Below are 13,589 nucleotides of genomic sequence, written 5' to 3' on the forward strand. Positions count from 1 at the left end.
TTTTTGACGCCGTACTTTTGCGACGCGCCCCGTAAAATCCTAAATAATTTGAGAACGTACCCCGCGGAGCATGCTTTTTCGACGTGAGAGTGTAAAACTCATCAAATTTCCGATAGATGTCGCCAGCAAAGATCGATACCCAATTGCGCGAAGAAGTCGGTCACCGGGTACCAAATTGGCGGAAACGGCGGTCGTGTCGATCACACACAACGGTACGATTTCGTCTTAACGATAGGCCATTACGGATCGATTAGTTCCGCCTCCGTCTAAACTATAATACGGCTCGACAGGGGACGTACACTCAGTCCCGCTTCGATGTTGCTCGCGTCTTTGGTGCTGGCCGCGTGCCGCGGCGTCTCGACGCACGGCGTCGGCCTCTACCGCCAATGCGCGAAGCTTTACAACCCGGGGAACTACCTCGAGCTGCTGCCCCACCTGGACCTACCCTACATCGACCGCGTCGCCGTCCCGGACAACGTGCAGAAGATCAAACCCAGCCCCACGACGACGACGAAGGTCCTCAAGCTAGAGACGAAGTACGTACTGAGGAACCCCGTGTGCATCAGGTACGCCAAGAAGAAGGCGCCGTGCGCCGCGAAGCGCGGTCGAGACCTGGACAACTTAGTCGTCGGGTCCTTCGACGACGACGAGTCCCCGGCGTCGAGGAAGACGCCCACGCTAACAGACCGGAGGAAACTCGACGAGATCCTAGTAGAGGACCGGCTCGACCAGCTCGAGACGATCCTGCCCGGGTACACCAGGAGGCGCGCCTACGAGACGGCGACGGTGACTATCACGAAGGTCGTGAGCAATAAGAGGGCGGTCGCCACCCTCACGGCGGACAATTGCGTGCCGGAGGGTTTCCAGGTGTGCCCTAAGAAGAAGAGGAAGTCGAAATTGGCGGGCAAGGCAGCGGACGCCAGCGAGGAAGGATTTTATTTCGGTTGAGGCGCGCGCGTTCGGCCTCCGACCGATAGATGTCGCGACTTAGACTCGCAGCACAGTTAAAGGGTTGAGGCTTTTGATTTAAATAAAACCAGCTTTAATTTGAACGACGTTTTTATTGTAACGGCCTTTGAGAAACCGACCGAGAGGTGGCGACACTAGGTCTACTTTTGGAGTGCCATTCCTACCGAGCCTGTATGTACCGGGTGGCCCATTAAAAAGGACGCACGGCCATATCTCAGGAACCGTTAGTCCTACAACTTAGAATAAAATATTTATATAAAAAAAGTTGAATAACTTTTTTTTTGGCTATTGCAATTTCGACGAACGTAGTTTAGTTTTAAAGAGTATTTATAGGAGTTTCTATTGGCGTGTCAATATCACGATATTAATGTTTTCACGAGTCGGTAGGAGGCGCTTCATATCAAAAACAGCTATTTTTATGATATTCTCGAAAATTTCAAATATAATGGTATAAATATTTTTAGCTGGGATGAAAGAATGTTAAAAAACAAACATCGCATTTCCCCTCTGAGATATAAATCAAAATTAATTTAAAAATATTTTTTTTAAGTAGGTATAATAGAAGCAGTATTAGAGATAAAGTCTGTTCATAGATATAAGAAAGTGACCAACTGATACGAATTAAGGAAAGATCCGGGCAAACTGTAAGAATGAAATATGGCCGGACAGGTCCGTACTTTGCTTAGAATTTAATTATTTGGGGTTTTGATATGAAAGATACTAAACAATATTAATTTATTTATGTATGTATTTATGTTTAAATCTAAAATAAAATTACTTGAATTTATCGCTATCATCGCCTGTTCTAATTATTATTTGTTCTATATTATTTGCAACATGGATATACGATTGTTCTGCTTTTTCTATATGTTTAACAGTATTTGCCCAACTTTCTTGCTTGCTTTCACCACGTTCAATGAGAGTCAAATAAACATTGTTTAGAACTTCCTTAGAATAGAATAGAATAGTGTTTACTACATTTGGGCGGGAGCATCTCCTGAGATACACTAGACTCGCACATATTTTGCATAATTCGCACACGATTCAACACACGCTGTATTACACACGAAATAAGGATGATTACTAATAAACTTAAACTAAGTAGTATACCACACCAAAGAATATTAAACACAGGTAAGTATAAAATTATTTTGTATTACGGACCACAATTTTACCTGAATTTAAATTCCGAAACTTTAGGTAATAATCTTGTTGCATCCATTCAAAAGCAATTGGTCACTTTCTTATATCTATGAACAGACTATACCCCTGAATTTTTATTTCGTGTATTTGTCTGGGATTATTTAAAGACCAATATGGCGTATTTTGTCTATTACAACCCTTTCTTGTAGTGAACGAACTTTCATCAGTCCATAAAACGTTTTTCAAAAAGGTATTATTCTCATTATGTGTATTTCAAAAATCCAAACAAATCTGCATCCTTCTTTGACATTGTTCTGCGCTTAGTTTTTGAGTTTTACGAAATTCAAATGCATTTCATATTCTTTCAAAACTGAGTGGATTGATCCCCGAGAATTACCTATCTCTTCATATACTCTAGTAATAGAGAAAACTAGATGCACTTCATAGAATCCCAATATGTGTGCCTTATTTTCTTCATTTAAAACATTACGATTCCCGTATACCTTTTTAGCATTTAATACGTTGCCGTTTTCTGCAAATTTCTTTGCCAGCCTTGCAAATATCTGTTTTGAAAGAGACGGGAGTACAAATACATATTTTTATTTGTCAGTCAGGGCACCTATAAACACATGTATAATATGGTGCTCCATTTAAAAAATGTGATGTAGGTTTATATGTCAGCCAATCAAAATGCTATCAAGATAAATTAAACGCACTTTACAGTAATTTGCGTCCCAATATTTTAGAAATTGCTGAGAGTATGCTTACAGGCCCTAAATCTTTCAGTTCTTTAGGGCCTGCCACCTTGGCAATAGGTTTTACGATAGCTTTTTTCCAGATAGATGGGCATTTTTCATCCAAAATGCAGGAAGTGATGACGTTTATTAATGGACCAGAATAAAAAGGCGACCAAAAACTAAATCGAAAAATAGAGACTTGGGTCCATCACTACACTCATGAAAATAAGGGACAGTTAAAACGGCAAATGGGGAACCAACTCCAAAAAAGGCTACTGTTTTTGGGGATGCCAGAGAAATTATATACATTGATTACCTTGAATAGGGCAAGACCATCACTGGTCAATACTATGCAGAGTAATTGCAGCGTTTGAAGCACTAGGTGCAAATTAAACCACCTCATCTTTTTTCAAAAATCCACGAATTAAACCTCAAAAAATGCCTTGACCCTAAAAAAATTCAGAGCAACGAAGGAGTACATATATTTAAAACTGGTACAACCAAATTAGAACACCGTGATGAGAAATAATAAAATAAAAACATGGTTTTTCTTGATCAGGCTACCCGGCGATAGATGTCGCCTCCGCGCTCGCTTTTAAATCCAAACGGCAAAAGCGTAATCGATACGTCATTTTATTGCGGTACAAGCTAATCCTAAAGCGGAAATCTTTCGCGTTACAAGTGTTGGGTGGGGCCGCCGACGTCGCCGCCTTCGAGGGCGGTTTCCGCTCCCGTCAGCTGGTCGGCCGAGTCCGCGGGCACCAAATCGGGCAGTTTGGTGGGCTCGACGCGGTGCGCCACGGTGCTGGTGGGCAAAATCTCGACGAGGTTCGGCACCCGGGTCGCCTCCGGGCACTTTTCCATGTTCAGCGGCAACTCTCTCGGTTTGCAACCTTTCACGGCGAACGTGATGGCGATCCTCGGGTCGAGGACGGTCGTGTGCGTCACCCGGATTTCCGTCACAGTCACCGGCGGCCCGTACAAGCCCAGATACTCCCCCCAGCCGAGAGATGGCGCGCGGGTCGCGTTACCGTCGACGATATCCATCCTGAAAACGTCGCGTCGCGTCCACAGAAAACAATTCGGTCAGTTTTACCTGCGCGTAAGATCCTGCTTGAGAATCGCGGTAGCGTTCTTCTCGGCTAGCGGTTCGGTGGGTTTGATCACGTCGGGCGAGACGAAACTGAAGCTGAAACGGCAAATAACGCGAACAATAAATCGCGAGGACGTCGCGACGTGATAGAAAATGCAATTCTAGGATTCCGGCTATATAAATTAAGGTAGATATTAATTGGCTCTCAAAATGTACATAAAAGTTGTTGCAAAAGTTGGTTTATATATTTATTTTTTTGTAATAATTATAATTACAATATGACAAACTAGCAATACTGATACGAAACGTGATGCTAGAATTATTATTTTGTGTATATAAGGTAGGTAGGTACATTTTTTGTATCTACCAAGTTTTCCTGCTGCCCGTAACTTCATTTCAGTGGTAAAGCAAAGTTCCTCTTCTGATTTTAGTTTAGTCCGTCGACTTCCTTCAGCGAATGATAATTTCGGACGACCCACATTTACCGGATTATTGGTTCTTAATGGTGGTCTTGGTCCCGATTTTAAAATTTCTTCCAGAAGCCATTTTTCATGTATACGCTTGAATTTTGTTAACGTTTCGATTTTTTACACTTTTCATGCAGTTTTTTGGAAAATTATCAATAATCTTGAGAACCAAATTCTTATCTTGGGCTAAAAGATTCTCACCCCCAATGATATGTATAGTATAATCAAAAAATAATTGTTGGCTGTCACGTTTTCTAGGGTGTAATTTTAAAACTTCGAATAAGTCGATACGCCGAATCGTCGCGGATTTGTCTGTAAAAATACAAATTGATGTAAAAGGGGAAAGGGGCGCGTGGTGGCAAAAGTTTTTTGATTTTTTTGAAAGAAAAGAAAGTAGGCAAGAAGATGGTGTTAATATCTAGCAGTCGCAAATAGTCGCAAAAAAGTTCTACTCTGCTATACAACAATACTACCGCATTTAGACTTTAATTTTCAATGTAAACTTAACTGAGCGGCATAAAAACTCTTTTTCACTAAATATCATAAATATATGTAAAACATACGCTACATACCTCCAGAAATGTGCAGTATTTTTTGAAGGTCCTAAAAGTCACAACACATTATTTCACAGAGCAATTAATACTGTAAACAAAACAGAGCGTGTAGCTTTTGTTTCTCGTCTAGGGCGACTAAGATTATTGTGTTATTGTTAATTAGGTATCTCTAAAGAATGGCTAAAAAAGAAATTTGAGTCGTTAAGAAATTTGAATTTTGGAACTTCAGATTTGCATTTTCTATCACAGTGCGACGGACGGCACTTACGCGTTCCTGACGTCCGCTGGGCCCCACAGGAACCTCAGGTTGCGGCAGTTGGGCAAGTTCGGGTCGACGTAGACGCACGAGTACGGCACGTAATGCTTTTTCTCGACCACCTTGTAGACGGTGCTCGTCTGGCCCCCGAAGATGCCCCGGCGCACCCGCGTGCCCACGTGGACCGAGCAAACCGCCCCCAAACACAACGCGAGAAACACGAAACGGCACATGACGCGAACGCTGCTGCCGAAATGCCGGACCCGACACCCATGGAAATCGATTTTATGGGCGCCCAGTTAAGCGGTCATTTCCTACCCGGGGGTTGTTTACCTGCATTTTTGGCCGGTTTATCTCGCCGCAGTTGGAAACCCATTAGGCCGGTTGTTTGTCAACGATATTCACGACGAATGAGATAAACCCGTGTCGACTCAGGCACATAACCTTTTAAACGCGGCGATAAGCTTTAATGTTAATAACGCTAATTAACAATGGTTATTAGTTTCTTATAAAAGATAACTTATTATATTGGGTAAGTGTTTGATTTTTTAATAAAATTTCAAGGCAAAGGATACTCTAGGAACAGAGAAAACCAAGGTAAGACGTTTTTGGTTAGTGTTACGTGTTCTGTGACGCGGTAGAGACGAAAATTGTATTGGGACGCCCGGTACGCGCGCGCGTCCGGCCCGAGGCCGAAACTCGTTAAATCACAGTTATTTCGGTCGACACCGTCCGGTCGCGTTTGCTCAAATCCTCCAGGCTTAGTCGCCATTGATCCTCGCGAGGGTTAATTTCGACGCGTTCCGGCAACGCCATGGACGTCATCAGGAGGCTCGGAAACAAGGTAAGGTCCTCGAAATTGTCATTCTGTGGTCCATCGTCGCTATGAAATCAGCGTAGGCCGTTTTTACTCCGACGCATCGTTAATGCGCGTTAAGTGCATTTTTTGAAGCGACTAGCGGCCGATAGATGTCGCGTTCGCCGTTTAACCCATTGCGAGTTGTTTCTGATTAGTTTTCGAAGAGTTTCACGCGGATTCGGGCGTGTTTCGGCGCAACGTGACGGATCGATCACTTGATCGACGCCTCGGGGATCAGAAAACCGGTCGTCCGTCGGGTAAACAAAGGATGAGTCAGCCAGTGTTTCGAATATGGCGGAGCTTTCGGTTTTCGTCGTTTTCACTTTCGACTCGTCGAAAAGTCGCCGCGGAAAACACGTTGCGCACTACCGGCACGAAACAATACGGTCGCAGTTCGACGAGATGAAAACAACTCGACGTTCTAGTTATAATCCCACGCTTCGTCAAAGGTCGCGAGAGCACTTGGTGATTTTCTAACGGTGCCGACCAATCGGAACGCGGCTAGTTTTCCGACCTACGGCGCCATATTTAAACCGCGTTGTTTGAGAATAATCGCGATCGTTTAGTTTGCTTATTTTTGATGAATGCGCGTTAATTTCTTATAAATTGCATTTATGCGGTTTAAAGTAAATGCGACAATGTGTTTATGCTAACTTTTATTGGTGTTTTTTGTTTGGGTGAGTGGCGAAATATGACAATAAAACCTTACTTAATGTTGTGGGAATTTAAGTTTAATAATGGAGAGGTATTTGAATCTAATCTAAAACATTTCAACTTTTTGTGGTTATATGTAAAATATCAAAATTGTCGTAAAAAATGTGCCTTTCTGTGTTTAAGTGTGTAGCATAATTAGATTCAAGACTATTGTTTTTAAACGCTCTTTTATGTTGCTTAATGCGTTTCTTGAACGATCTACCTGTTTGTCCAATATAAATTTTAGGACATTTTGTTTCGAAAGCTATTTTTAAACCACATTTTGACAAATGTTTTGAAACTTTTCCACTGGGTTCTGCCATGTATGTAATTGTTTTAAGTTGTTCGTATTCTGTTCATAGATATAAGAAAGTGAGCAATTGCTTTTGAATGGGATTATCCAAGGGTGGTCATTACCATACCATACCTATAGTTTCGGAATTTAAATTCAGGTAAAATAATTTTATACCTACCTGTGTTTAATATTCTTTGGTTTGGTATACTACTTAGTTTAGGTTTATTAGTAATCATTCTTATTTCGTGTGTAATACAACGTGTGTTGAATCGTGTACGAATTATGCAAAATATGTGCGAATCTAGTGTATCTCAGGAGATGTTCCCGCCCAAATGTAGAAAACACTATTGAGACTAAGGAAGTTATAAACAATATTTATTTGACTCTCAGTGTACGTGGTACCCGCAAGCAAGCATCTTTAGAAGAAACGGTCACATTGACGAAAATTCCAACATCAACTGTATGGAAAATTGTTTCAGCGAGGAAAAAAAGAAGCGATGCTGACATTTTCTCGAGGGTAGATGAAAGTTATCAAGATATAATACGGCGTTAAATTTACCAGTTATACGAGGAACAAATCGTGTCTACATTAGATATCTTAATTAGAAGGCTTGAAAGAGATGAAACCGGTGTTAAATGTGGCAGAACTACCTTATTCAACAAATGGGTTTTAGATTTAAAAAAATTGAATTAGAATTCGGAAATGGCCACTGGAATATCTAGAAAAAATTTGGATTTACAAAGAACAACAAAGGCTAATTATTTACTTGGATGAAACCTGGTTCGACACTTATGATACCCCGGAAAAGGGTTGGGTTGACTCAGCTGATTGGATTGGATTCGAAATGAACTTTTTCTGTCTGCGCCATCAAACGAGGTAAAAAAATAACTATTCTGAGAAAAATATTAAAGATTCTTCTCTGGATTATCATGAAGACATCACCGCTGATTTATTTGAAAATTGGTTTAAAAACAAACTAGTTCCGAACATTCCTCCTAATAGCGTAATTGTAATGGACAATGCAAGTTATCACAGTAGACAGTTGACTAAAACCCCTTCCTCATGTGACACAAAATCAACAATCCAAAACTACATGTATAATAACGACATTTATTTTCACGAAGATTATACCAAAAAGCAATTAATTGAGGTTCTACCAAGCTTGAACCTACAAAAGGAAAACGTCTTTGATAATTATGCAAAAAATCTAGGGCATACCACTGTATATTTAATCCCATTGAACATGTTTGGCACCAATTGAAATCTGCCATTCGTCATAACAATGACCTCAAACCTATAGAAACCGAAGTTTTTAACATCCCTCCACAAAGTTGAGCAAATTCTGTTAAACATATAGAAAAAACAGAAGAATCGTATATCCATATTGCAAATAATATAGAACAAATAATAATTAGAACAGGCGATGATAGCGATAGTGATACTGATATATTATGTTAATAATTTTAAGTAATTTAAGTAGGTAATAAAAATAATTTGTAATTTTATTTTAGATTTAAACATAAATACATACCTAAATAAATAAATATTGTTTACAGCTTGCCCGGGTCTTTCCTTAATTCGTATCAGTTACTCACTTTCTTATAGCTACGAACAGACTTTACTATTACTAAATTTTGGTGCAGTGTCATTTCTTCTTACATGCTTTGCTTGTATTGCCTGCCATAGATCAGTTTTTATTCTTTGGTCCGCAAATCGTGCGGTTCATTTTTGAACGATCGGCCATTTGGATTCGGATCGGCGGCACCGCCCCCCGATTGGCCCGGCATCGTTAGAAAATTAACGCGCCTCCGTTCGAAGCCTTCGCGTTTGTTGTTCTCGCCAGTCCGCAGCGGCGATCGGTCGGGCAACGAACGATGTGAGTCACGGACCACCGAAAGTTAGTCGCGTGCGATGGGCAACCGACTTTGCAAGAAAAAATCTGACGCGGGGGACGCCGTGACGACGAAACCCGCGCCCCGTGCCGGAAAATTCGACAGGATCATCGGCAGACTGCGCGTAAGTCCATCCGAAGCGCGTAATTACACAAGCGGCAGGTGCGCGCCTCCCGGTGGAAAAAATTACACGTTACAGTTACGGACGGCGGCGAAACGGAACGGAGGATAACTGGTTCGCGAGGGCGAAGCCCCCGTTCGTTCGCTTATCGGTTATTTCTCCCGTGCGCGGTATAAAACGGCGCGGAAGCGATCCAAACCGACCAACTTCCGTCGTCTGTGCGTCAGTTGGCCAGTCGCCAATATTATTCGTCTTTGGTATTTAAAAATCGCAACTTTTGTATAACTCACGACCCCGTTCAAATATTAGCATTCCTTCTGGCCAAATATTTGCTCTGGAATTTATCGCGACGACGAATGATTAGGAAAAAAAACACCCGACTCGCGACGCGCGATGTTTTCCCTTCGAATGAAAAACGAGATTACGCGCGGCAAATACGGGCTTTTCGTCGGGACAAGGTCGTCTCGTTATGGGTGCCGCAACCTTTACCATTAGCAATCGCAGAATGATGTCACCTTATCCGTAAGACTCGTGCGCGTCGCGCTGAAATCAGCTGGCTCGCGAATTTAAACATGGCCCCCACGCACAACGGGCGTGAATTTGCCACAATTTTCTCTTAAATCGATGAAAAAAAACATTTAATTGTTTCTATTCAGTGTAGATGTCCCCACGGACAATAGGCGTGAATTTTCAACAACTTTCTCTTAAATCGTTGAAAAAAATTTAATTTGTCATTTTGTAATAACGAAAAATTCTGATGGATGTCAAAATCAGCTGGTGGGCGAATTTAATCATGCCGTGTTGACCTCACGGGCAATGGACATGAATTTGCAACAATTTTCTCTTAAATCGCTGAAAAAGAACCATTTAATTGTTGTTTTTATTTAGTACAGATGTCGCCCGCTCACTCATTTGTAGTTTTATTGTCAAAATCAGCTGGTGTGCGAATTTAAACATGACGTGTTGCCGTCACGGACAATAGGCGTGAATTTTCAACAATTTTCTCTTAGTTCGTTGAAAAAAAAAGCATTTAATTTGTTATTTACTCAGTCAAAATCAGCTTATGAACAATGGACGCGAATTTACAACAATTTTCTCTTAAATAACGCCGCTGAATCCTGATAGATGTCGCCCGCCCACTCGTTTGTATTTTTAATGTCAAAATTAGCTGGTGCGTCAATTTAAATAGAAATGGGCACTATCGAATGACTCGGACTATCGGATATTTACTAATTCAGTCGATCTCTTATTATCGAATATCGCAGCAATGATCTTTTCAGTTTATTTCTAATTCCTTTTTTATAACACCACACCTTTGCCGGAAAGTACTTAAGTAATTATTTAAAAACTTGATTTTGACTTGTTATTGTTTAATCTGCGTATATCCATCCATAACATGAGTAACATCGTGTACGGGATTTACTATCGAGATTAAATTCATTCGTTCATTTCATATTAATTCGCTAAGTAACAAAATAACTTAATACTGTGTCGCCTATCGATTAGTTGAAAACTGTCGAATTATTCGATAATTTTTATTGGATCACTGAATTTAAACATGTACGCCGCCGCGTGCGGATGACCTATTTATAGGCGAATTTCCATTTTCGTTAAAGGAAAAACATTTTTATGTCACTTCTAAAAATATTTAGTAATAGTGCCGCTACCCTTTGATAGATGTCGCTAGTCCGCCGGTTAGTAGTTTGAATGCAATAAAATCGATTTGTTATTCAGGTCGTCTCAAAAACGTTGCGTTACAGTTACGACCGGCCGCATGGAAATCCGACTCGCAGCTGAGCGACAAACGCGGCGACGAGCGCCCGAAACCGCTGTCCAGGTCCACCGATTGGACGGACGCGCAGCTGGAGGTGACGCGCGACGACGACGACGCCGTCCACCTCAAGAACGCGCAGCTAGCGCTCATCTTCGACGACGACACGGGCGGCACCCCTACGCCGCCGCCCAGGAAGAACCTAATCCGGCGCAATCTCAAAGAGAAAATCGAATCGGCCGCGAAGACCGGCCTCCAGGCCCTCCAGGTCCGCAAACCCGTCGAAGAGGAGCTCTTCGTCAAGAAGAAAATTGTCTACACGTGTCCCGTGTGCGAACAGGACGAGAAGAACCACAACAGGGACCACCACCACCAGCACAACCACGGGGACAAGAAAAAGCTGCTCGATAACGCGGAAGATAAGCGGAAGAAAAACCTCTCGGTCGTCTCCCTCCCCAACTACGACGACCTGAAGCTCTCGGTAGCGACCACGGACAAAACCGATTCGACGAAACCTAACCTCAACTCGTCGAGATTGTCGCTGCAGTCGTCGAAGAAGACGTCGGGCGGCAAGTTGGACGCCTACTTCAACCGGTGCCGCAGCTTCGGCTCGCTCATACCGCAGCAGCTGAAGAAGCTGAAGACGCACAAGGCGCCCGACGACGTCGAAAGCGACGACTCTTTCGCGGGTCTAGAGGACTGGGACCTGGGGCTCATCGAGCATTATAACCCCAAGGAGGCGAGCTTGCCGCGCCCGCGGAAAACGGCGCCTGCCAAAACGGACGCGGACGTGCTGGCCGGCATCGAGGACCTGGTGGTCCGCGACGACGCCGTCTCCGTCGCCAAACCCGAGCCCAGACAAAGAAAAACCGAGAGCCTGATCAAGAAGATCCAGCGGGAGGCGCGCGACGGCCGGAGCCCCATCGCCACGCCCGAGGACGTGTGCCTCACGCCGCCGCCGTCGCCGGAGGTCGAGAAGAGGGCGGAGCCGCGCGTCGAGCACTCGGGCCTGATGCGGATCCTGCAGGAGTTCAGCCCCAGGAGGAAGCGCGACGGCGACGACGTCCAGGTGTTTATTGATGCGGAGAAGGCGCACACGGGGGCGGGGCTCGCCGGCTAACGCCGCGCGAGGGGACACCACTCCCCCCGGGTTGGAGAGGGGATAACGCCTACTAATTTATTTTTACCGCTGTAAATACGTTTTTTTGGTGAGTACTTTACTCAATTTTCTATCGTAATATAGTTCACAAACATTATACTCATGTAAAGGGGATGTTATCTTAGGACACTACTTCATCTCGGAAACTATAGGGAATGTAGCCAAAAGTTAATTGGGGTATTACAAACCTTCAGTTTATTTTAATGTATATGTATGTATGTATCACGTATATTACTTCATTTTTGAATTGTATACAAAATTCTAGACATATTTTGTGTATAATATCCTATACCTAAGTCTAACCGTTTTTAACATTTTTAATTTTTTATGTGGAAAATGTAAAATATCTGCCAATTTTTTCATCCGGAAGCATTTTTGTTTTACTTGAGTAAGTTAGACTCGAATAACGGATTTCATAAGAAATTTCGATACGTAATAATACAGGATATGCGAAAAATAAGATGAAAAAAATGAAATGAAATGAAAAAAAGTGCCAAAAAACTTTTTTTTTAATGGAAACTACCTATTTTTATAATCTTGTGATATTTAGCATAAAAACTGCAATATTTTTACCTTTTGAAATATTTCCTTTCAAACATTTATTTATCACAAATAATATGCAGTTACCATATAAGTTCAGTTAGTGTAAGGTGGCTATGACGATGTTTAAATAAAACAGGTGCTAGAAGGCTACTTGAATGATAGTTACGCCTGGCCTACAAAGGTGCAACGACTTAACTAACCTAAATTTTTTTCTATGGGGTACACTTAAAGATTTAGTTTATAAACACAATCCGTCAACAAATATGTCAACGTGAATCAATCTACGTTGCTAAAAGAAGTGGCAGTAGAATTATGCCATTCTTTTAAGTATCGTCGACATCTTTATGACGCTAATTTTGTAAGAAGACTTCGAAATTGTAATTGACTGTTAGGTAACGAACTTCTCGAGTAGTTTCTTCTGCATTTTTACGCTTACCGACTTGACAATTAATAGTGAATAGTTTTTTTTATAAAAATGTATTTACTTATCTGGTTTTTCCTTTGTTTTGTGTGACGTTATTTTTTAACAGATTTGGAAAATTTCGTAAAAAAATAGCGATTTTAAAAAGTTTTTGTTCCCACTAAGGTGCTATTTGAAAAAAAACTAGGTAACTAAGCGCTATTTGGCATTAGACAAGTAAAGTGTCATTTACAATTTTCACATGATCAGGTGACCCGGTAAATAGTATTTATGATGGTCACAGCCTCCTAAATAAAAATTTAAAAAACAAAAAAAAGTGAAAACGTATCTTCCTATATAGGTTGCGCTATTTAAAATTCGAAAGTTACTGCCGTCTCCGCTCAAACCGGAAGTGCAACCAGTGACTACATATTGTCAAAAAATTTGACATTCAGGCTATATTAATCCTTACCACTTTCCTGTGTCACCCGGTATAAGTTGTGTTATTTATGAGTACACGAGAGACGATATATTTTTGCAACTTACTTTACTCAGCTGTAAATCGAAAATTATAGTCATGTACATAAAAATTAAATACAATTTAAAAAATAGTGTCCTCGGATTTCTTCTTCTTTT

General features: G+C 41.7%; 2 protein-coding genes across 5 annotated transcripts; one reads left to right on the plus strand and one right to left on the minus strand.

Moving 5' to 3' along the window:
- Window positions 1–2,942: 2,942 nt before the first annotated feature.
- Window positions 2,943–5,452, minus strand: LOC132707096 (uncharacterized). Of its 2 annotated transcripts, none has more exons than XM_060678775.1 (3): window positions 5,232–5,452; window positions 3,946–4,032; window positions 2,943–3,897 (listed from the first exon to the last, which is right to left on the minus strand). In XM_060678775.1, the coding sequence occupies exons 1-3, from the start codon at window positions 5,450–5,452 to the stop codon at window positions 3,525–3,527; spliced, it is 681 nt and encodes a 226-aa protein (XP_060534758.1). In that variant the 3' UTR covers window positions 2,943–3,524. The 2 variants fall into 2 exon arrangements, with proteins under 2 accessions (XP_060534758.1, XP_060534757.1); XM_060678774.1 differs by having other exon boundaries at window positions 2,949–3,897; window positions 3,946–4,038.
- Window positions 5,453–5,940: 488 nt separating this feature from the next.
- LOC132707095 (uncharacterized) lies at window positions 5,941–13,510 on the plus strand. Of its 3 annotated transcripts, none has more exons than XM_060678771.1 (3): window positions 6,095–6,755; window positions 8,754–9,083; window positions 10,841–13,510. In XM_060678771.1, the coding sequence occupies exons 2-3, from the start codon at window positions 8,979–8,981 to the stop codon at window positions 11,969–11,971; spliced, it is 1,236 nt and encodes a 411-aa protein (XP_060534754.1). In that variant the 5' UTR covers window positions 6,095–6,755; window positions 8,754–8,978; the 3' UTR covers window positions 11,972–13,510. The 3 variants fall into 3 exon arrangements, with proteins under 3 accessions (XP_060534756.1, XP_060534754.1, XP_060534755.1); XM_060678772.1 differs by having other exon boundaries at window positions 8,886–9,083; XM_060678773.1 differs by lacking the exons at window positions 6,095–6,755; window positions 8,754–9,083 and adding an exon at window positions 5,941–6,063.
- The last annotated feature ends 79 nt before the right edge of the window (window positions 13,511–13,589 follow it).

The sequence above is a fragment of the Cylas formicarius genome, unplaced genomic scaffold, assembly GCF_029955315.1.
Source record: "Cylas formicarius isolate icCylForm1 unplaced genomic scaffold, icCylForm1.1 PGA_scaffold_9__14_contigs__length_23061073, whole genome shotgun sequence".
In the NCBI taxonomy this organism is placed as follows: domain Eukaryota; kingdom Metazoa; phylum Arthropoda; class Insecta; order Coleoptera; family Brentidae; genus Cylas; species Cylas formicarius.

Excerpts from the sequence above, each read along its gene's own strand:
- LOC132707095 (XM_060678771.1), top strand. The coding sequence starts at position 8,979 with ATGGGCAACCGACTTTGCAAGAAAAAATCTGACGCGGGGGACGCCGTG. Across the intron at positions 9,084-10,840 it reads GGATCATCGGCAGACTGCGC|TTACGACCGGCCGCATGGAA; the intron begins GTAAGTCCATCC and ends GTTGCGTTACAG.
- LOC132707096 (XM_060678774.1), bottom strand. The coding sequence starts at position 5,452 with ATGTGCCGTTTCGTGTTTCTCGCGTTGTGTTTGGGGGCGGTTTGCTCG. Across the intron at positions 4,039-5,231 it reads CCAGCGGACGTCAGGAACGC|CTTCAGTTTCGTCTCGCCCG; the intron begins GTAAGTGCCGTC and ends TTGCCGTTTCAG. Across the intron at positions 3,898-3,945 it reads AAGCAGGATCTTACGCGCAG|GATGGATATCGTCGACGGTA; the intron begins GTAAAACTGACC and ends CGACGTTTTCAG.